Source organism: Urocitellus parryii, chromosome 8 (genome assembly GCF_045843805.1).
Source record: "Urocitellus parryii isolate mUroPar1 chromosome 8, mUroPar1.hap1, whole genome shotgun sequence".
Classification (NCBI taxonomy): domain Eukaryota; kingdom Metazoa; phylum Chordata; class Mammalia; order Rodentia; family Sciuridae; genus Urocitellus; species Urocitellus parryii.
In genome coordinates, this window is record NC_135538.1 from 98781934 (window position 1) to 98805898 (window position 23965).

Here is a 23965-nt window from a genome sequence, read left to right on the forward strand (position 1 = left end):
TTTTCTAGTTATCCAGGCAGGAAATGATGCTAGTTTAGGCCATTGTATCAATAGTTGGTTTGGTAAAAGTGGTAAGTGGGATCTGAGAAAAAGAAAGGAGTCAAGATTGACATCTGTACTTTTGGCTTGACAACTCTACTTAACTGAGAAAGGGAAGACTAGAGAAAAAGACAAATGCTCTTTTTGAATTTCTCATTTTCTGACATTTTTGTTACTGTGAGACATTTATCTGTGCTTTGATTGTTTGTGTCTCTTATCATCAGACCAGCCTTTCTCTTCCATTGCAGGTTATTCTTCCCTGAAGGCTATGAGACCTCATCCTGGGCGACCTTTTTTCCACACCCAGCCTAGAAGCAATCCGGGGTTGATCCCACGGCCTCCAGCCGCCCAACCAGTGCATGGCCGGACAGACTGGGCTTCCAAGTACCCATCTCGGCGATGACTGTCTCAGCAACCAGGCCCTTGGTCAGGGAGAGCAGGACACTTTCCCTTGACTGACTGTGTTCCACCCAACAAGAGACATGTTGATGATACAAAGGCAAACCAACACTTTATGGTTATTCTTCTGAACTAAGACATTTCAATATTCTTTTTTAAAGTTTTTTTTAACATTGATTTGAATGCAGTACCTTTTTTGTATAAAATTATTTTATTCTAAAACTGGGTCCCATTATTTTCTTAAACAACAGCATTTTGTACATATGGGTTATGTTTTAGCATTTTATACAGTTCAACTTTGTAATGACCTTTTTAAAGATTAAGTGTTTTTCCTTTGGGGTTCCAGGTAATATTTTATACAGATTTTGAAAAATGTAATACTATTGATGCAGTATTGCAATAGGGGTGCAATTTTAAGGCTATGACTTAAGGGTTATCTACTCCATACGTGCGAGTATTGTGAAGTGATTACATTTAAATATGGCTTGTTAGGTGCTTCAGGCTTTCTTGGACTGACCTTAGGAAAGTGATCCTCTGCTTTTCTTAATATCCTGTCATCGGTTTGATTTTTTTTTTCATACCACGGTTATAATTCATTTTGTTTTATTTTTGTTCCCCAGAACAAAGAACTCTACATAAATTTTTTTGGAAATTTTTACAACACCCTTAAATGTGATTGCAGATATCCAAATGAATCATACTAAGCCGTCACATTCTATTTTCTTCCATTTTTGAAATCAAATTGTATATATGTATACACACATACACAAATTGTAGATATATAAAAGGGTAGCTTTTGGGGTCAAATGGTTTTCAACATGAAGGGATTCACACAGCACAGTCAATTAAACTTATATGCCCTTGCCAAGATGCATGATCAAAAATACCAAGTTTCAAAGCAACAGAAAAATTTTTATTGTAATAACTGAGATGGAATCTTGCATTCAGCTCAGTTCTCTAGACATGGTTAGGAGCAGCTCATAAATAATCTATCCTAGCCAAATTCTCAGGACAATTTGGGGAAGAGAAAAGATATAGAGCAGGGGTCCCACTGACCTAGGAAACCACGGTTATCCTAATGTTAGTGTCCATAGTGTGCCACATTTGAACTCCTAACCTGCGTAGTTTCTTTCGAGAGTGAGAACTCTATTTGTTGGACAGAGGCTATTCCATTGAGAGGAATGTTTACAGCAGTTTTGCAAATGACAAAGCTAGTTTGGAGACAGAAAAAGACAGAAGATCCACTCCCATCCATCTCTGTATAGTGTAAGTACTTCTGCCTCCCCTCGCAGTTACCTCGGAGGCAAGAGGGAAAGTCATCACCAGTGAATGCGATAGTGACTTCAACAGCATTATCGTTTCACATTCTCCCAGGGCTCAAAGTACTCTTTTGGTTCCAGATTCTAGGATACAGCAAGCTGAACCATATGAAGTGATCTAATTGGTAGGTTAAAATGATTGGTAGGTTAAGTGAATGTAGATACTTTCATATGGTTCAAACTAGTAAGTTGGCAAATGACTGCTTGGTGTATTAGTGATATGTGGCAGCCTGAACACATTATCATGACTTCCAAAGGGCTCTAACCTAAAATCAGGGAGTAATTTATGCTTTGGAGAATCTGACTCAGAAATGTACTTGACCAAGCACTATGATGTTGAAGGCCATGAGAGAAGCACATAATGGATGTGAATTTGACAGATAATATTTTCCTGTTAACAAGCTGGCGGCAAAGCTTCAGAAAATGTATATGCAAGCACAACTTGAAGCTGAATTAATTTCTGTATTATATTAACTTGTTATCTAAAGCAACAGAAAATGTGTTTTCAGAGATGAGTCCTTTACTGTGAGGTTAATATTTATTTTTCTCTTTGTATTATATATAAAAGGTAAATTAATCTGAAACCTTGCCCAGCTTGCTGGAAAGCTGGTTTTAAATTGTAAATACCTACCCCTTAGAAAAACTAATGGATTGTCAATGCCATATTCTCTGTATTCTAGCTTGTGTTAAGGTCAGTACTTTATTTTAAATTGAAAAACCTAGTTACCTGGTTATTACACATTGTAAAATTGTTTTCCTAATACTTTTATAAGGTCCACCTTCAGAGAATACTTCATTTTCTTCCTTTTATCTTTTCCTTCGTTTGCCAGCAAACACCTTCCCCTGGGAAGCTAAACATGTTTAGCAAGTCAAAAACCTGATGTGCAGTTGAGAAAACTAGATTATTGAAAAAATAAACTTTAAAGAGCTAGCAAAATCCCATATAGTATTCTTTGCTATCCCCCAAATAGGTAAAGGACAAATTGTATATACAGGCTATATAGTATAAAAGGAAATAGGGACCATTTTTTGTTAAGTGAAAATAAAATGTTACCTGTTGCATATATTTTTATTTGCTATAGAATTATAAAAAGAAAGCAAGACATCAACAGGAGTGATGAGTTCTTATGTACCTATCCAATGACTATACCTCATTTACAGTCAGAAAGCTTTCGGGATGTCAGATATGGTACAGGGTGGCTCTCGTTCCATGTCCAAAGGTTTGGTGACAGTGGTGTGCTGAGGGGCACAGCAAGCACAACAGGGAAACTGCATTTCCATAAAAGCTACTCTACTCTTGGCATGATTATTCATTTTATATTAAAATTCCTTTCATTACCAAGCCCTCACCCAGCTCAAGTATGGTAGGATTTACATAGGCAGAAAATTGAGCTTGAAACAATTCTTTTGGACACATTGCTTGCCTAAAAGACCACATAGATCTAAAAAAGTGACACTGTGTCATCTTCTGAAATTATATGAAATTGAATACAATCAAGGCAACGTGAGGTCAAACAAAATCATTGTTTCATTTTTAAGTGCAAATACAGGTACTGTTGAAATTAATGTGTACCTGGTTTTCGTATGAAGTAGCACTTTCTTTCATCATCAAGCCATTCAGTTGTGCCATGTAGAAGAGGGAGAGGAAAGAAAGGCAGACTGTGCTTCAGCTCGGTGTATGGCCAAAAGCAATATGTTTATAATAAAATGTTTGACATACTAATTGTTTTATATCATTTTAAGCATACTGTAGCAACTTGTTTGTTTACTATATGTGCTTAGTTTTTAGAATTATTTTTACAATTTCCAACCAAATGTACTGTACATTTATATAATTTATTGTGAGGACCTTCTCATGGAAACCATCAAGGAGACAAACTGGGGGCAAATATCACATTAATCGGTATTATCGATTTCTTAAAGACACTGTGCTAATGTGAATTTAAAATGACCTGAATAAATATATCTGTTATCTCAATACAGATAGCAGTTTGGTCACCTGAGTTGATTACAATGGAGTAACTGAGAATATATTTATTTATAAAGCAAACATTCATAATAATGAGAAGATTGGAGGGCAGAAACCACTGAAGCAAGATCATTCTGAAATAAAATGTCATTTTTTGAATAGTTTGTCCTAAGGTGTTTAATAATGTTAACTTTATGTAAGGAAAATTCTCCTGCTCCAAATAAAGTTACAGTTTAACAAAAAACTGATTTGAGTATTTTGTTCCTGTTCTTATATTCTTCATCAAAAAAACTTTGAGGATGAGGCTGGTATAGTGCTTACTTAGCATATGCAAGGCAATGGGTTTTATTCTCAGGGCTACGATAAATAAATAAATAAGAATAAAAATGTAACTGTAGTAGTTCCTAATTTTCATATTTTAGTTAGTTCATTTGGAACTTTGATATTTATAACTTCTTAATCCTAGTATAGTGTTACTGCTGTGAAGTTGAAAGCATACACTTGGAGTAGCAATATGAATATTTATTTTGCAATTAAAGGATTTTTCAAAATTTTGATTCATTATATATAATAGTGGAATGCATTATAATATTACACATAGAGCACAATTTTTCATATCTCTGGTTGTGTTCATACCATTCGTGTCTTCATACATGTACTTAGGGTAATGATGTCCATCTCATTCCACAGTCTTTCCTACCAACATTCTCCCTTCCTTCCCCTCCCACACCTTTGCCCTATCTAGAGTTCATCTCATCCTCCCATGCCCTCCCCCCCATTATGAATCAGCATCCTTAAATCAGGGAAAACATTCAGCATTTGTTTTTTGGGGGGATTAGCTAACTTCACTTAGCATTATATTCTTCAACTCTATCCATTTACCTGCAAAGGGATTTTTTTTTTTTTTTTTTTTTTTTTTAGGCTTTAGCTAGTTAGGTGAATGGGGACATTTTTTAAAAAGTTGATCAAAGCAATTTTTGTTGCTGATTTCATCATGCTTGTTTTTTTTTTCACCTTTTCACTGCAAATTTATATATAACTGAAACCTTCAAAAGAAATTCATAATTCATGAACCATATACAGAATGCTACAGGAAATTCATTTTCTAAACATTCTTTGAATCCTTGAGAGATTTTGTAGGAACATAATCTACCAATTAAACATAATGATGAAGCCCTAAATGTGTCCCTCACATTGGAACGTGGCTGATCCCTACGGTACCTCAATGAGCATTTGTCTAAACTTTTGGCAATCCTGACCCTTCAAAAGTCTGGCACCTTTCAGGATCTCAGGCATCCTTTCATTCAGGATGAAAACCTACTATTAGAATGGGTCTGATATCAGGCAGTTATAGCTAAGGTTGAATTTAAGCCAATAATTTCCCTCTTCCTGGTATATTTACCTAGAAAGCTTCCCTCAAACAAATTTAAATCTCTCAATTTTTGTTGAAGCCATTTTATATGCTACTGAGTGAGCAGGTGAAGGATTAAGGCTGAGAAGACTTGCCAAAAGTACATCAGATAAGCGGGTAGAGACTCAGATTGTCTCAGATCCAGAGCAACTCCCAAGGTCTCCAAAAATAGTATGAATTCATGGGCTTCCATGAATAAAAGACAATGGTAGAATTATTATAACAGGATTTTTCATTTCTCTATACATCTGTATAATTATAGGGGCTTATGGTACTGCCTTACGTAATGGTGAGAAGATTGGTAGGATGATGTTACCCATATTTTATGAGATTAGACATATGGAATTAGCATTTTTTTTAAGATTAAGAACAATAGTCAAATATCAGCAATTTGATAAGATTAAAACAGGTAGAACTAAGCAAAGTCGAATAATGACACTGTGCATCTAGCTCAATTAAGTAAATCCCTGTATAAAGATTCATTGGAAAAAATTAATAAAGAATGATCACTTTCAGTAGGGTGGAAAATGCAATTTCTTACCCATGTTAACCTGAATAATCTCTGTATCAGGTAAGAATTTGGAAGACGAAATTGGACACATGCTGTCAGTGTTATTTTAAAGTGACTCTTCAGACTCCTGGGGTACATAATTGTCCTAGAAGTGCTTTATCTTTTACTGACCTGTCCTGCTGCCAGTTTGATCCATCATTAATCCTCTCTTCCAAGTCATAACTGGGTATTCAATTGTCTAGTGGACATTTCCAGGTGGATGGCTGATTGGAACAAAAGATATGTAATGTCTCCAAAACTTTGTCTTCCTCCCCTGGGATTAACTGAGGTAAAAAAGAAAGCATTATTCATTCATTCATTCATTCATGAAACAAGTTTTCTCTGAATGTGTACCCCATAGTAAGCAGGGTACAATAAAGGAAACAAACAAAAAAAATAAAAGACAAAAATCTTTAACCTCTTGGAATTTACATTTTAGTAAATCTATAGATAAATAAATAATATGATAGATGACAATTAATGTTATGAAAAATAGGGTATAAAAGGAAGTGTGTATGTGCGTGTGTGTGTGTGTGTGTGTGTGTGTGTGTGTGTATACACCCAATCACTTGTGAATGGGAGAAAAAGGAAAAATTGGTAGGGAGGCATTATTCTAGACATTTCCTCTTTCTTCCTTCCCTCATTAGTCTATCTTCTGCCTTCTATCTATATCTTGTCTTTTCTTACCCATCTTCTTCAAACTCACAATACTACCTGAGTTCACACACTTAACAGAGCTCCATTTCTATACTGGCACATTTCTAAATCATTCTCCACACTCCTGTCAGAGCAATCTACTAAAAATAAAATCTCATAAGGTTAAGGTACTGTCAAGAGCCCTTCATGGGTGAAGACAATAATCAACAACATGCTATAGCCAAGAAATCACAGAAGCTGTCTCTAAAAAACAGCAAAAAAATTGTTTCTATATGTATAAACAATATATATTGCTGGATATCAAACATACCAGGCAAGTGCTCTGCTGCTGAGCCACATCTTTATGCCACAGGTATATATTTTTTAACTTTAAAAATCTACGTGAATTTTGCATTTTTTCCGTTTACATAAGCTTAACTTTTCATTAAAATTTAAATTATATAATTTAAAGTTTTAACTTATTAATTTATTCATAAGCCAAGTTTCTTTTTTACCACCATGTCCACTAATACCCTAATGTCCTCTGTTGAGTGGGTGCTGTGTTTGGCCCTGTGGCTCAGAGGACTGGTCTCTAAAACATACGAATTGAAGGAATTGCTTAAGATGATCCATTGGAATAAAGGAAGAAAGAAGGGGGAAAAAAATGTTTGTGCAAACTAGGAAAAACAGATCTATGAAGAACAAAGGTGGAAAAGAAAGGCAGACTGCCACGTGCAGCGCCTCATTTGGATGTGTCTGGAGTCTTGGAAGCTTGACTACCCTACGTTCTCCTACAAATGGACCTTGAGAGCTTGTTTGGAGGTTCTAGCAGGGGAGCGCAGCTACTCGTATACCCTTGACCGAAGACCGGTCCTCCTCTATCGGGGAAGGTCGTCCTCTTCGACCGAGCGCGCAGCTTCGGGAGGGACGCACATGGAGCGGTGAGGGAGGAAGGGGACACCCGCCTAGCCAGCCAGATCAGCCGAATCAACCCTGGCGATCAATGGGGTGACAGATGTCGCAGCCAGATCGCCCTCACATCCGAGAGAGTAGGCTGGGCTACAGGCTATATAAACCCAAAGAGATTTACAACTTTACACATAGGCTGAGTTTCTAATTTACGTTTTGTTCATAACATGACTTTATAATTAAAACAAAACTTGCTCTCATAACTATAAAGGTAATTTAAACCTCAAAAATGCTAAAATCGAAATGAAAGTGTCTTAAATTTGGGATTTTTTCACATTATCCAGAATCCCTTGCAGCTGGGTGGGGCATGCTAAATATTGTGTTCTTGATTGGTGAAGTCCTCCCCTAGCCTCGCCCATGTGGAGCCGCCTCCTCGTCTGGCGCTCCGCCCGCCTCGCTGCAGACAGCTGGCCGAGCGCTTTGTGCAGTTCGTGGCGCTCCGAGTGGACCCCAGGTCTGTCTTCCTCCCGCCCTTTCCCCTCTTGTTGTTTCTCCTCCCGGCTATTCTCCGAGCCCCTTGCTGCCCCTCACCCCTTCACTATTCAGCCTTTTTTTTTTTTTTTTTTGTCTTTCTCCCTCTTGTCTTTTGCACCTCCGCCCCCATCTGGGCAGACGCGGGCCCCTAGGTTGGGATTGGGTCATTCTTGGCTCTGGGTGCATTTTTATTACCCTCCTTTGCGAAGGTAGGCTCAGATCGCCCCAGGCGACCAGGCAACGGCTGCAGCCCTTGGTGGATTGAGCTAGGAGTCTCGTTTTCAGAGAGCCAAGTGTGGCCTGGGGGGAATTTCTCAAGCCAGGGAATCATCTTCTAGCAGGGGGTGGGCACGTGCGGGGCCGGGAGGGCCACAGCAGATTCACTTCTTGCGGACAATAGCAATATTTGCCCTGTCCACCTCCCAGTTGCTGTGATAACATATGACGATGCATGTAAAACATGAAGATTCCAGTGGGCGTGCATTTCGCCCCCGCGGCCCTCTGTGACTTGCCCCTCCAAGCTGAATTTGGAAAAAAAATCCTAAGATTCTCAAGGTCGAAAAAAACATCATAACGGTATGATGAATCTGTGACATACTGTACTGCTAGCACAAATGTCTTTACAACAAATCGCCCCCAGGTTCCCAAGATCCAGAACAAGAAATCATAAATAGAAACAATATGAAAGCCAAAGCTGTTGTTTTTTCTTTTTTTTTCTCCATGTTTTAAAATGGTGGTATGTTTTTATTGAGTGGAAGGAAAATGCAGCAATAAAAGAAACCAATTTCCTGTTCCAAAATCCCGAATATTCATGTAGCCCCTGAGCACTGGCAAAGGACACGACATTAAAAACGTGGGTTGTTGGTTCGTGTGCGAGGAGCTGCCTGCTGCATTTGTTTTTCAGAAGCCTGAAAAGCCATCATGGCAGCGAGGCCCAAGCTCCACTACCCCAACGGAAGAGGCCGCATGGAATCCGTAAGATGGGTTTTAGCAGCCGCTGGAGTCGAGGTATCTCTCTGCTGTTTCTTCACAGATTTGCCATACAACTTTGAGACTTTTGAGGAGACAATAAGTTTCAGAGAACCTATTCATCCTTTACCAAAATCACAGCTGTGCTTTGGGTCAGAAGATTCCTTCCTGTCAAGGGACTTTTCTTTATAAATGGAATGTAATCTATGGATTTCTGTTTCTCCTTTGACTTTTACTTAATCGTTGGCCTCTGATCTAACACCAGTGAATAATAAGGAGAAAGGGAATTAATCAGAAAATTTCCAATTTCACCCTGAACATTTACTAATTATGCCATCTCTGGGTAAATTTCCTGTTGATAGCTTCCAAATGGCAAACCTTGGCATTTTGCCAGCATACTCTTGAGCAATGGTCCACATAGCATTTCTGTTCCTTTGGTTTTTTTATTATAAAAAGTTTCAAATACAAACCACATGAGCATTGCCATAAATTCTATGCATTACCCATCTTCCAGCTCAAAAGATGGTTAGCTTTATGCTAATCCTGTTTGATCAAGCTCCTCCCTCCACTTGTTTTGTTGGAAGCATTTTTAAAGCAAAATTCAAACATCATATCATTTCATCTGGGAGGACTGTACTTCCACATTGCTCTTGAAAGGATTGGGAATTTAAAACTTAACAACAGTGTTATCACACCCAACATTTATCACATTTCTTGTTATCATCTAACACTCAGTCTAATTGTCTCCGATTTTTTAGTAGTTTGTTCCAGTCCTGATCTAAACAAGGTCAACATATTGCATTTAATTTTGTGTCTTCCAGTATTTTAAAATTCTCCAACATTTTCCTCCACATTAAAAAAAAACTATACTTAGCAATAATTCCAGATTTATAGAAAGTTGTAAAATTGTGCCATGTAACCCTAAATCCCCCCTAATGATCACATTTTACATGCCAAACTAAGAAATATGTGACTAACTACATAGCATACTTTATTTGCTTTCACGATTTTTTTTCTACTAACATCCTTTTATTATTCCATGGTTCAACACTATATTTGTATGTTTCTCTACTTGCCCTCAGTCTGTGATAGTTACTCAGCCTTTTCTTTATTTCACCTCCTTGAAGTATCTTTGTAGGATTCTCCATGTCTGATGTTCTCCCATGATTAGATGGCTTTATGAGTTTGAGGGCAGGAAGTGCCAAACTGATGTTCTCTTCTCTTTGCATCTTATCCTGGGTTAGATGATATCAACATGAATCATCACTGGAGCTGGTAACCTTGGTCGTTTGGTTAAGGTCTGTCACATTTCTCCATTGTTGTGTTATTGTTTTTCCCTGTATTCTTTGGAAGCAAATCATTAAGTCCAGCCCACAAGCAAAAGGATGGGAACTAAAGCTCCACCTCCTGGAGGAGGGAGTATTTACATTTGGAATTTTTATGTAAGGAAGATTTCTCTGCACACACACACACACACACACACACACACATACATCATTTAGTTATTGCTTAGGTTGTTCCAGCTTTGGCCATTAGTACTCTTTCCTTTTTTTTTTTTCCTTTCTTTTTCTTTTTCTTAGCCCTTCATTACTTTCTGACACTGTAAGATGCTCTAATGCTCATCTTGTATTTTCGCTGCTCTATTACAATTAGGTATTTCTCTAAGGAGCCCTAGTCCCTTGTAGTAGGAAATTATATTAGAAGCCAAGATCTGGGTGCTAGTTATCTGCGTTTGTTTCTTAGTCATTTTTTTTTTTTTTTGTGAAAAAAAACCTGCCTTGTCGAATGTCACCCATTCTGGATTTGACTTGTTTACCATCTGGGAGTTATTTTGAGTAACATGGTGAAATGAGGCTATCCTCTCTTCTCTATATTTCCTATAAGCTGCTCATTGACCCCAGAGGTGTGATTAGATCCAGGCTTCTTTTTGTCTTAGATTTTATTTTGCCTCGCCAGACTATATCAGGAGAACAACTTGGAAAGCACTTCTATTGTACCACATCAGGGGCTGCAATGTACCACACCAGTGACGCTGAGCTTGATATTGTAGTTTACCCGTACAACTAGTGGTTTTAGTAGCTACTAATCATTGTCATCATTGCTAGGGATTACAAAATAACAATTTTTCTATCATTTCACCTGAATTTATTAATTTATTAATGATTATTTCCTTATAATGAATAATTTTCACTCTTTATTTAATTTCCTTGAAATATGGCTCATATAGAAAGTCTTGATTAATGTTTGGTTCTATTTATCCATTTTCAGAATAAATGGTTGTTGCCCTAGCAACTTCTAAAGATAACAAATATTGATTTGGGTTTTATTTATATGTTTTTGCATGTTGTTATAACTTTCCACACAGTATTTTACAGTTTTCCAAACTGGTTGACATCATTTTTATAAACAAATCCTGTTTCTGACTTCTGTTAAGAAATTGGAAGAGGGCTGGGGGTGTGGCTCAAGCGGTAGCGCTCTTGCCTGGCATGCGTTCGGCCCAGGTTGGATCCTCAGCACCACATACAAACAAAGATGGTGTGTCCGCTGAATACTAAAAAATAAATAATAAAAAATTCTCTCTCTCCCCCTCTCTCTTAAAAAAAAAAAATTTCAAAAAAAAAAAAAAAGAAATTGGAAGATCTGATGATACTGGGCCCTAATTTGTACAGAGCAGCAATTGCTGGATCTAAATAAGAACTTCCCCACCATTCCCTGTTGTCTCACCTGAACCTGGTTGACTTCCCTTGTTTGTCACTTGTCTAATTCTGGCAGGCTTTTGATTTGTTTCATAGGTTTTGAATAGATACATGTAGGTCATATACACGTATGTCATATCATCCTTTGTCAAAGTCTCTTTTTCCCTGCCTTCATTCTACCCTGCCCCTCCTACTCTCTTATGAGTCAAGCATCTTCCTTACAAAAGTTAACAAAATCTTAAAAAAGTTAACAAAAAGAACATGGGTCATATAATCACCTACCAAAGACCAATCGTATTGGACAAGCCGATGGGGTGGAATAATAAGCCCAGCAGGGTCTCCAGGGTGAAGAGAACTAAAACTGTCCTCCTTGCCAGGGCCAACCACATGGTGTATAGTAGCAGTTTCCAAAAGATGGTGTTAGGGGAGGTCACTTCCTATCTCTTTACCAAAAGATGATTTTAGCTAAATTTATTCTCATGAAGCCAGCAGACAAGTTTGTGTTTTCCAGTAACCCAGCACTGGGTGTTTGGTCCTCTTATGGAAAGCACACAGACCTAAATAATGAGGTGCCTAGAAGTGTCTAGAACCTGCTGAAAATCAGCTGTCCTGATTCAGGGAATCAGCATCCTCTTCTCAGTCACTTGGTTTGAGCCCTCGCTGACATTGCTCTGAGCTGGTTGTTGGTCTTTGTTGTGCTTGTCTTTGATGCTTTGATGCTTTGGACTTCATTTGTCTGAAGACCCCCTCAGAAACCCAGCAAAAACCCATATTAAGAGGAAGAGTAACACATATGAAAGAGAAGACTTAAAGGCCAGGAACTCCTGATTCAGGACTTCTAAGTAACTCACTTAGAAGAAAGAGTGTTTGGTGTGGAAGGGGACAGTTCTCTATAGGATCCTACATGGGGAACTGTATCCTGGACTAGGGAGAAAAGGCAAGTGACTGGGTGGATAGAAGTTGAGCTGCTGTCTCCATCCCTGCAGCCATAGACTGTTACTTAGGATTTTTCCTTCCTTCTTTCTCCCTGTCCCCATGCCAGTGCCAATTTCTCTTATTTACCAATGGTTTATAAAGCTAGATACAAAGCAGTCTTAGTGAGAGATAGCATTTATTTAGCACACGTGTTCTCAGAAGTAAAATACCAGAATCATTCTTGTTTTTTAAAAAAATTCTGTAATTCTGGGCCCTCCCAAGTACTGAATATGAGTCTCCCGAGCATATGTCTGTCTCCTGCTTTCCCATATGTTTTAAGTGATCATGGCCATAAAGCTTGAGAAACAGTAGCATGGAGAGAAAGTTACTTGCACCACCTCTGTCCTAATCATTGTTGCCTTGAGGCTACTGTCCCCGTGGGCCTCAGATGGGGATCCTCTGGGGAGTTAGGACTCCTCTCCTTGCATTTTGAAGACCCTGATGAGTAACAGAAGCCACATCTACACCCCATCACTCTGGTTCATCCACATCAGCCAGCTCAGATGGATGAGCAGAGGCCTGTGGGTACTGCTACCCTGTTTAGCAGCTCCACCCTCCTTAGAATGACCTGGGTGTGTAGTGCAGGGTCCTAGCTGCTGGGGACTCCTCCTGGGATTCTTGACACAAAGAGCATTGGTATGGAGCATTTAGAATGTGTTTCATGCTGTCGCCAGAAGAGGGCCTTGTTTTCATTCCTTCTTCTCACCTCAACTTTTAAATTTGAAAACTCAAACCTACGGAAAAGATGTGATAGCATGTCTTTCAACTCAACTCACCAGTTGTTCACATTTTGCTACATTTACATTTTCCCTTCCTCTCTGTATTTTTTTGAATCATTTGAAAGAAGAAAGAATAAATAATTATTTTGATAAAGAACAATTAAGAAAATTAGCACTAAGACCCTAACATCTAATATGTAGTCCATATTCAGATTTTTCATATTGTCCAGTGTCTCTGTTACATGTTACTTAGCAATTATAACAATTTCCCCTCATCTAATCTAGAGTTAGGCATTTGGTGGTTTTGTCTCTTTAGTCTCATTTTATTGAGAATAATACCTACTTCTTTCTTCTTTTTTTTTTTCCCATGCTGTTCTTAGAGTTCAGGTCATTATGTCACTGAATGTGCCACATCCTGGATATGCCTGATTTCTACCTTGAGATTAAATTCAGGTTAAATGTTTTTGGAGATGTTTTTACAGGTGATACTTTGCCTTTCTTCATTGGTCACAACAGAAAGCACAGGATGTCTGAGTCTCCCCTTTCCCGAGCCCAGTTTGATCATTAGATAGACGGTGAGATCTCCAGACCCTTCTATTGTAAGGACACATTTTCCTTTTATCACAGTTAAGTAACTTTGGAATGACACTTGGAGAGTGAGTGAATGTTCTCTATCCCAGTGATTTTAGTGGCCATTATGATCCTTGTCAGAATTAGTTATTACAATAGAGGATGCAAAGTGAGGATTTTCTAATTTTATCATTCATTAGCATTAAAGCTTCATCAGTTAGCACTACTTCTTTTTCAAAACAGAGCTTTTGCCCCCTCCCACCATTTTTTTAGTATCATCATTTATGGGCATAGAGATTTTGTTGTGTGTTATAATCCACACCTGACATCATTCTTTTTGATGCTTGATTTGTCTCACATTTGGTTAGGGAATCCATCTAAAATAGTGTCCTCCATGCCTTTTCCTGTGCCATGTATCATTCATCTGTGAGCACCTCCTTACTCTGACATAAAAGTATAAGCCTTTTCTTGTAAGAGCCCTGGATCATTTTGGTGGGCAGTGATATTTAGGAACCAAGATATGGATGCAAAGTATGCACTTGGTCTCTGCTTCTTGAAGCGATTTAAATTGATGTTTTCACTCTTGTACCTCTAATGATATTTACCTTCTGTGGCGGGGGTATCTTTTTTTTTTTTTTATTTAGTTTGATGAAGAATTTCTGGAAACGAAAGAACAGTTGCACAAATTGCAGGATGGTGAGTATGAACATGAAACTATTGTCTACAGTACTGCTGAGTTTTTTTGTTTCGTTTTTTGGTACCAGGGATTGAATTCAGGGGCACTCAACCACTGAGCCACATCCCCAGTCCTATTTTGTATTTTATTTAGAGACAGGGTCTCACTGAGGTGTTTAGCGCCTCACTTTGCTGAGGCTGGCTTTGAACTTGTGATCCTCCCATCTCTGTCTCCTGAGCTGTTGGAACTATAGGCATAGGCCATCGCATCTGGTTGTACTGCTGTTTTTAAAGAACATATTTATGTGGAAGGGTAAAGATGCAGAAAACATTAAGAACAGTATCCTAAACCCAGAAAACTAAAAGAGAATATACAGCTGAAATTGCCAGGAAGTCACTTCTTTTTTTGGTGATGGTGGTGGGGGGGGGGGTGGGGGTTGGTAATTCAGAGGCACTTGGCCACTGAGCCACATCCCCAGCCCTATTTTGTATTTCATTTAGAGACAGGGGTCTCACTGAGTTGCTTAGCACCTCACTTTTGCTGAGGCTGGCTTTGAACTTATGATCCTCCTGCCTCAGCCTCCCAAGGTGCTGGGTTTACAGGCATGTGCCACTGCACCTAGCAGGAAGTCACTTTTTGCTCAGGAGTTCTAATAAAAGCTCACTGAAAGGCAGGAACAGTTCCTTCCCCATCCAAGTGAACAACCCTTCTCCATCCCTGTCTCCTCCCCTGGCCCCTTTCAACCTTTCTTCCCTTTTCCCTCTCCCTTTTGCTCTTCCCCTCCTTCTCATCCTTCTCCATCTTCTCTACCTAGTTACCAAATGGAAGTGAAATCCATAAAAGGCTTCTCTTTAGCTCCTTGGCCAGCCCTGCTCCCTCTGTGCCCATCCTCTGCATGGGAACCATCAGCATGCCCTTAAGGAATCCTACTAACTCTCTGAGCAATTTCCCACCCAGCTATCAGGTCCCAGGCCCAAGTCAAGGCTCCCTTTAGGGCCAGGTCTACAGGGCTGTAATGCCAGCTTTTGTGTGTGACACTGGTCTGAAGTTAGTGCCCCAGCCCAAGGGCTGAATCTTTTCTCTGCATCTCTTCCCAAGGTTGGGTATGTGGAGTGTGTTTGATATAGGTTTGTTGGAGAAGGTTCTGGGTTCAGTGATAGCAAACTTGGTAGTAAGTGGCCCGCGACTGTAGAAGAGGAGAAGCCGGCAGGAATACCTGAGAATCCGCAGTGCCTTAGGTTTCAGGATCAGATTCTCTCAGTGCTGTTCAGTGCACTCTGAAGTGACAGAAAGGTCCTGTTCTACACTGTCCAATGCAGCCACCCCCAGCCATCTCTGACCACTGAATACTTGAAATGTGTCTAATGTGACTGAGGAACTGTATTGTAATTTTTAGTATTTTAATTATTCTAATATAGGTATAAATATTGACTGGTGCAGCTCTGAACACGTATCTCCAGTATGTGGCCTCCCCAATCCCTTGTCTCAGTGGTAGGTATTTTTGATGGGGAAATAAGAAGGGGAGATTTACAACAGTGTTAGTTTTCAGGCTTCTTTCATGGTTAAAATCTGCTCCCCTGGATGAAGTTGGAAGTTGAAATTAACTTTCATCTGAGAGCTTTCTGGTATTTCCTAAGACCGTGACTCCACTGCCCCTTTTCATTCAATAGAGCCCTTTTTTAGGGATTGGAGAATGGGAAGAAGAGGTCAGTTCTAACTCTGGGTTTCTGTTTTCAGGTAACCACTTGCTGTTCCAACAAGTGCCCATGGTTGAAATTGATGGAATGAAGTTGGTCCAGACCCGATGCATTCTCCACTACATAGCAGAAAAGCACCATCTATTTGGCAAGGACCTCAAGGAAAGAACCCTGTACGGTAGCTCCTCTGACACCCTCTCTAGTGCCTTAGCTGATTAGCAATCCTCTGTAGCACACCCCATTCCTTTATGTCCTGAATCATTAGTGTGAACAGGAAACATACCTCAGAAAGGCCATGAAGACTGTTTGGAAATTCAGTATAGAAAATCTGAGTAAAATAAGTTTGGGCCATAATTCCTAAAGACACAGTCCTAAACATCAAAATCCCAAAAGGTCTAAAATTTCTAAGGTCTAAAATCCCAAAAGAAAAAAAATCCTAAAAATATATTATTCTGTCTAGACAAACTAATTCTTAAAAATTCTTTTAGAAGACATTTATTTACATTTTTAAAGGGGTTTTTGTTTGAGAAACATAAAAACATGGCAGAACTACCATAGCCTACTTTGCACAATAAAAAAAAAAAATCTGTTACCAGATATTTTTGCAAACATAAACATTCAGGTAAACTAACAACAGTCACATGGATATAATATTTATGAGAAGAAAAACAGTATTCACTAAAAAAATAGGCCAAAAAACAAAGCATAGAAATTCATGTCACTGTGGTTGGTAGTTGTGTGTATCTAGCTTCTCAACTGCAGTCATCTGGAATATTGTGAGAGACAAGCTAAGACCTTTGGCAAACTGGTCACATGCTACAGTGAGGCCCCACAGAGTCAGTCATCCAGAGAGCTGAGATGCTGAGAAATTTTATCTTTCACAAATGTAGAAGTACAAAAAGGCCATCTCTTCATTTACTGGGGAAAGTTCAACATTTTTATGTACATGCACAATGCTTAGACACAAAACCAACCTTGGGATAATGCACCTTTAGGGAGTCAAAGTTGCAAAACATACATAAAATGAATTAGAATTTTCTAAAATTCTTCACATAATGTATACCTCCTATATTGGAAGTGATGCAAAAATGAAATACATGGAGAGTGAATTATAAAAAGTAATGCTGGCAACTTAAAATAGTGTGTGGGGAGGGTGTCTGTAAAAAGATGGCCTGTCAAAAAAAAAAATACTAAAAAGAAAATTTGACTTCCAGGATTTAATATTTAGAATTTTAATCTTTCAAGATTGTGTCTTTTGGGTCTATAATCAGATTCAAATTAAATGATAGAAAGGAATTGAATTCTGATATATCTATTTAAGATGTCATAATTTCATAATGTCACAAATATTTTAGCATCTTTAAATACTTCAATACTACTTTTTAACTTCTTTGAGTATTAGGATTGAGAAACAGACATTCAAGGTCTGGGATAGCATGCATTGATTATAGTTTGAACTGAGTCTGGTTCTTGCACTTCCTGGATACACGATCCTGGGCAAAGGGTTAGGCCTCAGTTTTCCATACATCAGATATAATAATAGCACATCTACGTGGTGTCATGGGATTCAGTGAGATAATGGATGCAGAATGTTTAGCACCATGACTGGTGTGCTCCAAGCATTCTGTAAATGATATTCATTATTTTTATAAATGTAAAATTCACACCAGGAGCACTTGGTGTGAATGCTGGGGTGAGGGTGGAGGAGTAGGAGCTGGGGAGAGAGGGCAGCTGTGACTGTCAAAGTTCTGATTTGTGAAGGATGTTTTTGAACCGTAACTAGAATGGACTCTCTACCTTTGCTTTTCAGATAGTTTTAGGCAAATGTTCCTTGGTACTTAGGTTAGCATAGCCTGAAGAAAAAGCACTCTATATTCTTAGATGTGAAAACCGTTAACTTCAAGGGGGAGAACTGAGATACCTGCTTTTCTGTTTGAAGCATTGACATGTATGTGGAGGGGACACTGGATCTGCTGGAACTGCTCATCATGCATCCTTTCTTAAAACCGGAAGATCAACAAAAGGAAGTGGTTAACATGGCCCAGAAGGCTATAATTAGATACTTTCCTGTGTTTGAAAAGGTAGGTGGCAGAGAAGCCTATGAGCCCGCATAATCCCATGGGGCATCACAGATGACCTTTTCTGTTCAGGGCAGTGTAAAGCTGAGCCCAGTTGAGCTTTTCTAACCTAAGAGTTAACAGACTCCTAAGAACTAGCTAACTATGGCCATCAATACAGAGCTGAAGCCTTGGAGCCTCTCAGACTCTCTCAGGGCTACATTATTAAGAAATCTAGCAAAAGTTTGTGCATTCTTATTTGTACTTCACCCAGCACTTACTTTGTATAAGAGAGAAAAGCAGGAACTACCTCATTCATTCAGTCAGCAAACACTCATTAGACAGGTCTCATGATCAGACATCCCCCTTGATAATTTGATGTGAAGAAACCCATTTCCGTTCTCTTCCCTTTGCTCTTACCTTGTTTTTTGTTTTGCAATTTTTCTCCTGGGTATTACCATACTTATTTCCCTGAGCTTTAAATTATTTTCCCCCCTGAATTAGAAGGAATTTTTAAAAGTGTTTTTATTAAAAATAAAACAAGAGTATATAAAATTATGGAAAGACCTATTTGGCCAACTCCCTCTGACCATCTTCATGGTATTAGAGTAAAGAAAAAAAGTGGCATTGGGCTGGGGTGGAGGGGTATTCTGTAGTCTAGTTTCATGGTATTTTTCCCATAAGCCCTTCATGAAGTAGGAGAGTCACTGGTGAGTCTAGTGGCACAGTGGCCCATGGGAGGGCTCCTTGTAACATGAAGTTATGAAGTAAAAATTATTATCCTTCTTGCACATAATGAAAAGGAGTCAGCAATCCATCAACTTGTCCAAGGTACGTGGTTAGGAAATGGACAGCCAGGACAGACGCTGGCCTCTGTGTATACATTCTGGATTCACTGTGCTTAATCACTCTGGCTCTAGTAGCTGTGTTTGATTCAGAATCAATTTCAGGGCCCCTATCAGACACCCCCACACATGTATGTGCACACACAGGTATTCTAGTGCACATAAAAGTTCACTGAGAAAGGAAGAACACTTTGTTGCCACTGTTCTTTGCCTCTCCTTGATCAGAATTTGTTCTTACAAATCCTCATACCTAGGTGTTACCCTCAAAATGGAGTCAGGATGAACTTAAGCATTTACTTTTCTCTGTTTGGGAAGTTGTGAGGTTTATTTTCATGGTCAGGTTTGGTTTACTACTACAAGTCCCAAGGCTCACAGAACTGGGAAGAGAATGGACCCCTTGGAGACAATGTATCATTTAGGCTCCTGATATCACTCCACCCCTCCCTGACCTGCAGGGACTCATCATGGGCAGCTGTTTGCTATAGGTACATTTCTGGAATGGCTTTATTCTTTTCTGAATGCAAAGTTCAGAAACTGAGGTTTTTCTTTTCCCCTTTTAGTGTCTCATTCTGATCTACAGCAGATATTTAAGGCTGCTTTAATTTCCATACCTGTTTGTGCTTTCTCTTCCTCTCCTGCTTAGATATAGAGGTGTCTTCTTCATTGCCATTGTTATAAAAGGATAAAAGGACAAGGCCACAATTTCAACCCCTTCTTAGATACTACACTGATAAAATAGTTTCTTCAGTTTTTTCACATGGAATATCATAACCAATGTAAACCATTTATATCCTGCAGGTTTTAAGGAATCATGGACAAAACTTTCTTGTTGGTAATCAGCTGAGCCTTGCTGATGTGATTCTACTCCAGACCATTTTGGCTCTTGAAGAGAAAATTCCTAATATCCTGTCTGCATTTCCTTTCCTCCAGGTAAATAGAATAGTGTATTGGAAAACTGGCCCAGAATTCTTGGGCCTGTCTTCAGTTTCTGGTGAGAGAGAGTGTGTGTGTGTGTGTGTGTGTGTGTGTGTGTGTGCGCGCGCGCGCGCGCGCGCGCGCGCGCGCAAGTGAGAGATAGAAAGAGATTAAGTTTTAGATTCTATTTAGTAGCCTGGTGTGGTGGTACACACCTGTCACCTGTAATCCCAGTGGCTCGAGAGGCTGAAGCAGGGGGATTACAAGTTCAAAGCCAGTCTCAGCAACTTAATGAGGCCCTAAGCAACTTAGTGAGACCCTGTCTCTCTCTAAATAAAATATTTTTTAAAAGAGCTGAGGATGTGGCTCAAAGGTTCAGTGGGTTAAATTCCTGATGCCAAAAGAAAAAGATTCTATTTGGTAAAATGAAATTAAGTTATAGACTTGAAATTGTTTTTCTGCTTCTCAAATCCTTACAGGTGAAAGATAATTGACATGAAAGAAGTTTTTGTTTTTTTTTTACGTAACTAATAGGCAGTGAAATACTATACTTTGAATATACATGAAAGATCTAAAGAGTCTAGGGTAAATGATAAACATCTAGCTTTTTGGTTAAACTGTGGCACCAGGACCTTGATATTTTATATCCATAAAGCTGACAACTTCCTTTTAAAACCCAAGGCGAGTATATGGAAACACAACTTTAATCTCTGAGCAGATTAAGTGTCAACATTAAAGGACTTCAGAATCTGATAGCAGATCTGGATTGGATTAAACAGTATTCCTGTATTGACTGAAGGGAAGGTAAAAGTCATACAAGTTTTATTTACATAAATAGGAACTTCAAGTAAGTCTTGAAATGACAAATCATTTGGACTAAGCCTTCAAATATTGATATAATATTCAAAATTAGATAATACAAATAGATCTTAAGTAAATAATAAAAAGAAGATTGTCATATTTGTGTATTAATTGACATTAGGGTTTTTGTTAATAGTGAATGTATTTGTTTTTCATGTGTATACTTAATTAAGCTGTGTCTTACACATAATAGGCATTTAATAGTAGCTTAAAAATAAATGGCCTTATTTTAAAATAAATCTTATTTTAAGTAAGATAATTTAATAAGATAATTTTTAAAGATTTGTTTTAAACATTAAAAATATTTTTAATAAATAATTTAAAAAGATTTAAAAAACATATCTGAGTGTACATAGCTTCATATATATATAGTTCAAAATTTTCATTAGACAAATGAACTTCTCAGTTACTGAAAATTTTAAGATTTGACTCTGAGTGAAAAACACATTTTTTTTTTCTTTCTTTACAGTTTATATAAATATCTGGTGTCTGAGTGCCCGGCTCTGAAGCATGCCGCTGGCCATCTCCCACACATAGCCAAAATGAGAACTCATTTGCTAATAGGAGTAAAAAGAACAAGGAAGCAGAATCAAAATAGAAATTGTACCATCTGATGACTTTTGAAGCACTCTTATGTAAATGGATCATACATGTCCTCTGAGCACATCAATGCCCTTAAAGCATTTCCTGTGTCCTTTTTTTTTTCTTTTTCCCTCTTTAAGCCAAGTATTACAATCGTTCTCTAAGTATGTTTTTTTTTTTTTTAATTTTGCTGTCTCTGAAGAGAATTCACATCCTTGTGTGAAGCATGAGTTTTGCATAAACCCTGGTCTTACCATTGGAGACAAGGATTGCAAATAATCATTACACAAGATCAGCCTTAGAGAGATGTTGGATTGCAGTTCTGGTAGGGTCCCTTCAACAGATAGTGGTGGAACAAATTTTAATGAGACACTTAATACAACCATATTTTTGTAGTTACTAATTCTTTTGCTCTTAACTTTGAACTTGTATGCTTTCCTTTTTTTAGGAATACACAGTGAAATTAAGTAATTTCCCTACAATTAAGAGATTCCTTGAGCCTGGAAGCAAGAAGAAGCCCCCTCCTGATGAAATCTATGTGAGAACCGTCTACAACATCTTTATGCCATAATGTGACCATCTCTAAACGGGAGCCTGTCCCCAGAGATGGCTGTGTCTGCAGTGCTATCTTAATTGCTCTCAGCTCTGTTGTAGTGCTGTGTGTTGCATTGGGTCTTTCATGTTGAGGAGATCTTCTCTTTGAAACATGTCAACCTTTTTTTTTTTTAGTCCAGTGAATAATTGTTACGAGACACTTTTTGGAAAACCTTTTTTTTTGGAAAATCTGGCATTTGACTTAGATCTGGTGAAGTTACTCATGTCCTGTTTTATTCCATCCTGATAATTGGCAGGATCTCATGTTCTCCTCTGAGTTCCTTTATCTCTCTTTATATCTAAACCCCTTCTCCAGTCTCATCCCTATTTTTAATGTCTATTACAACTCAACTTCTAGTGAGTGAGTCTGCTCTGAGCTAAAGTCAAATGGTAGTAATGAATGCAGTTGATATTAGCCAAAATAAAGAATTTACCAATTATTGTCCTATTGCTAGAATCTTTTCATTAATTATTATGGAATCTAGAAAATATTCACATGGCTTAAAAATCAAGCGAGCCTTGAAAGTCTTCTTTCTAACTCTGCCTTCTAGAAACTGAGTTCCTCTCACAAGCATACAGTTACTCCAGTTATTTTTGACACATGTATAAGAAAATGCCAATATATTTTATCATCTCACTACCCAAATGTTATTCCTAGGCTTCTAATATTTTTCGCATTTCAGAACTAAGTACAGTCTATTAATACTGCCTTTAAACGTGTGTTGCCTCTCAAATCCTAATTGAATACCTATGGTAAGCGAGGCAGAATGTCAGGAGGCAGAATCATAGAATGGAGCCTCTGCTCTAGAAAAATTTACCACAGGGTGGAGGAGATACACATATAAACAACAGAAAGGAATTTTGGAAAAGGAAGAAATGCCACTTTTCAAATATCCACTACTCAGATATTAAAAATCCCAGGAAAAGCAGGTTTTCAATGAGGGTTTCATAGCCAAGCTTTTGATGAGGGTCTAGTAGAGGGGATATACATCCTTCACTATAGGAGGGATCATTTGCTCAGAAAGAATAAAAAGGAAAAAAAAAAAGACACTTGCAGGGTGGTTGATAATGTCTGTCATGAATGGTAATGTCACTGAGCACAAAGGCCTCAGTGTTTCTGTTAGAGGGAATCCAGCACAAACACTTGTCACTACTTGTCTTTTGTGAGCATTCATCACTGTGATATTTAAAATCTCTGAAAGACCAAAGTCAGTGGCAGGTGCAGCACCCGGGCAGTTGGAGGAACAAATATCTCCTCCTGGGCTGCATCTGAGAGCTGGCCCAGTTCAGTCAGGCCCCTAAATGTAGTAGCCAACACAAGAAAAAGTGGAAATGAGTAGGATTTCACCTTGGTCTGAGAGAGACTGGTCTTTGCCTCTGGGAAACTGTTTAAACCCATGCAGTTCGTGGCTGACCCCAACACAGTGGTGTGGTTTAGGGGAAGCACCTTGAGCCATACCTGCAGTGTGACACAGGGTTGAGGCTTGGAGTCAGGTCATATCATCTCAACTCTGGAGGGGGTGAACACAGACCAGCTTGGGTGCTCACTTGCCCATATCACAGACCCACAATGAAAATCCTGGGCACCAGGGGTCAGGTGGGCTTCCCCAGTTAATGGTACTCCATATGTTCTGTTACACATTATTGCCAGGAGAAATTCACTGCCTTTGACTACAGAAAGAGGACTTTAGAAACCCTAAATTGAAACCTCCTGGACTCTGTCCTATGTATCTCTTTCCTTGGCTACTTTTCATCTGGATCCTGTATCACAGGTTCCTCATTCTGTCAGCACAAAAATCCCACATGAGGGAATCCTTGGACACTGAGATCTACAGAACTATAGCTGTGAGTATAACAGCTTTCTGTGAGTCTGTCTAGTGAATTAGTGAACCTGAGGATGGTTTGGGGAAGCCCTTGAACTTGCAGTTGGTGTCAGAAGTGAGGGCAGTCTTGCACCACTCTCTTTGAACTCTTCTGGAAGGAGAAACATTTTACTCTCATTCGGAGATTGATTTACATATGGGGACAGGACATTGACTTGAT

At 38.7% G+C, this 23965-nt stretch overlaps 2 protein-coding genes across 2 annotated transcripts in view; both read left to right on the forward strand.

Annotated features, from left to right (window-relative positions):
* Positions 1-3897, forward strand: part of Cilk1 (ciliogenesis associated kinase 1) — a 37698-nt gene extending 33801 nt beyond the window's left edge. Inside the window, exon 13 of the mRNA XM_026411256.2 lies at positions 288-3897. Within this exon, the coding sequence (XP_026267041.1) occupies positions 288-442 (155 nt within the window). The 3' untranslated portion in view covers positions 443-3897. The remainder of the gene's footprint in view (positions 1-287) is intronic.
* A 3761-nt stretch (positions 3898-7658) lies between these two features.
* Positions 7659-22362, forward strand: Gsta4 (glutathione S-transferase alpha 4). The gene is made up of 7 exons (XM_077801847.1): positions 7659-7746; positions 8671-8774; positions 14340-14391; positions 16109-16241; positions 18008-18149; positions 19769-19900; positions 21777-22362. Exons 2-7 carry the CDS (start codon positions 8688-8690, stop codon positions 21897-21899), a joined length of 669 nt encoding a protein of 222 aa, XP_077657973.1. The 5' UTR covers positions 7659-7746; positions 8671-8687; the 3' UTR covers positions 21900-22362.
* Positions 22363-23965: the final 1603 nt, after the last annotated feature.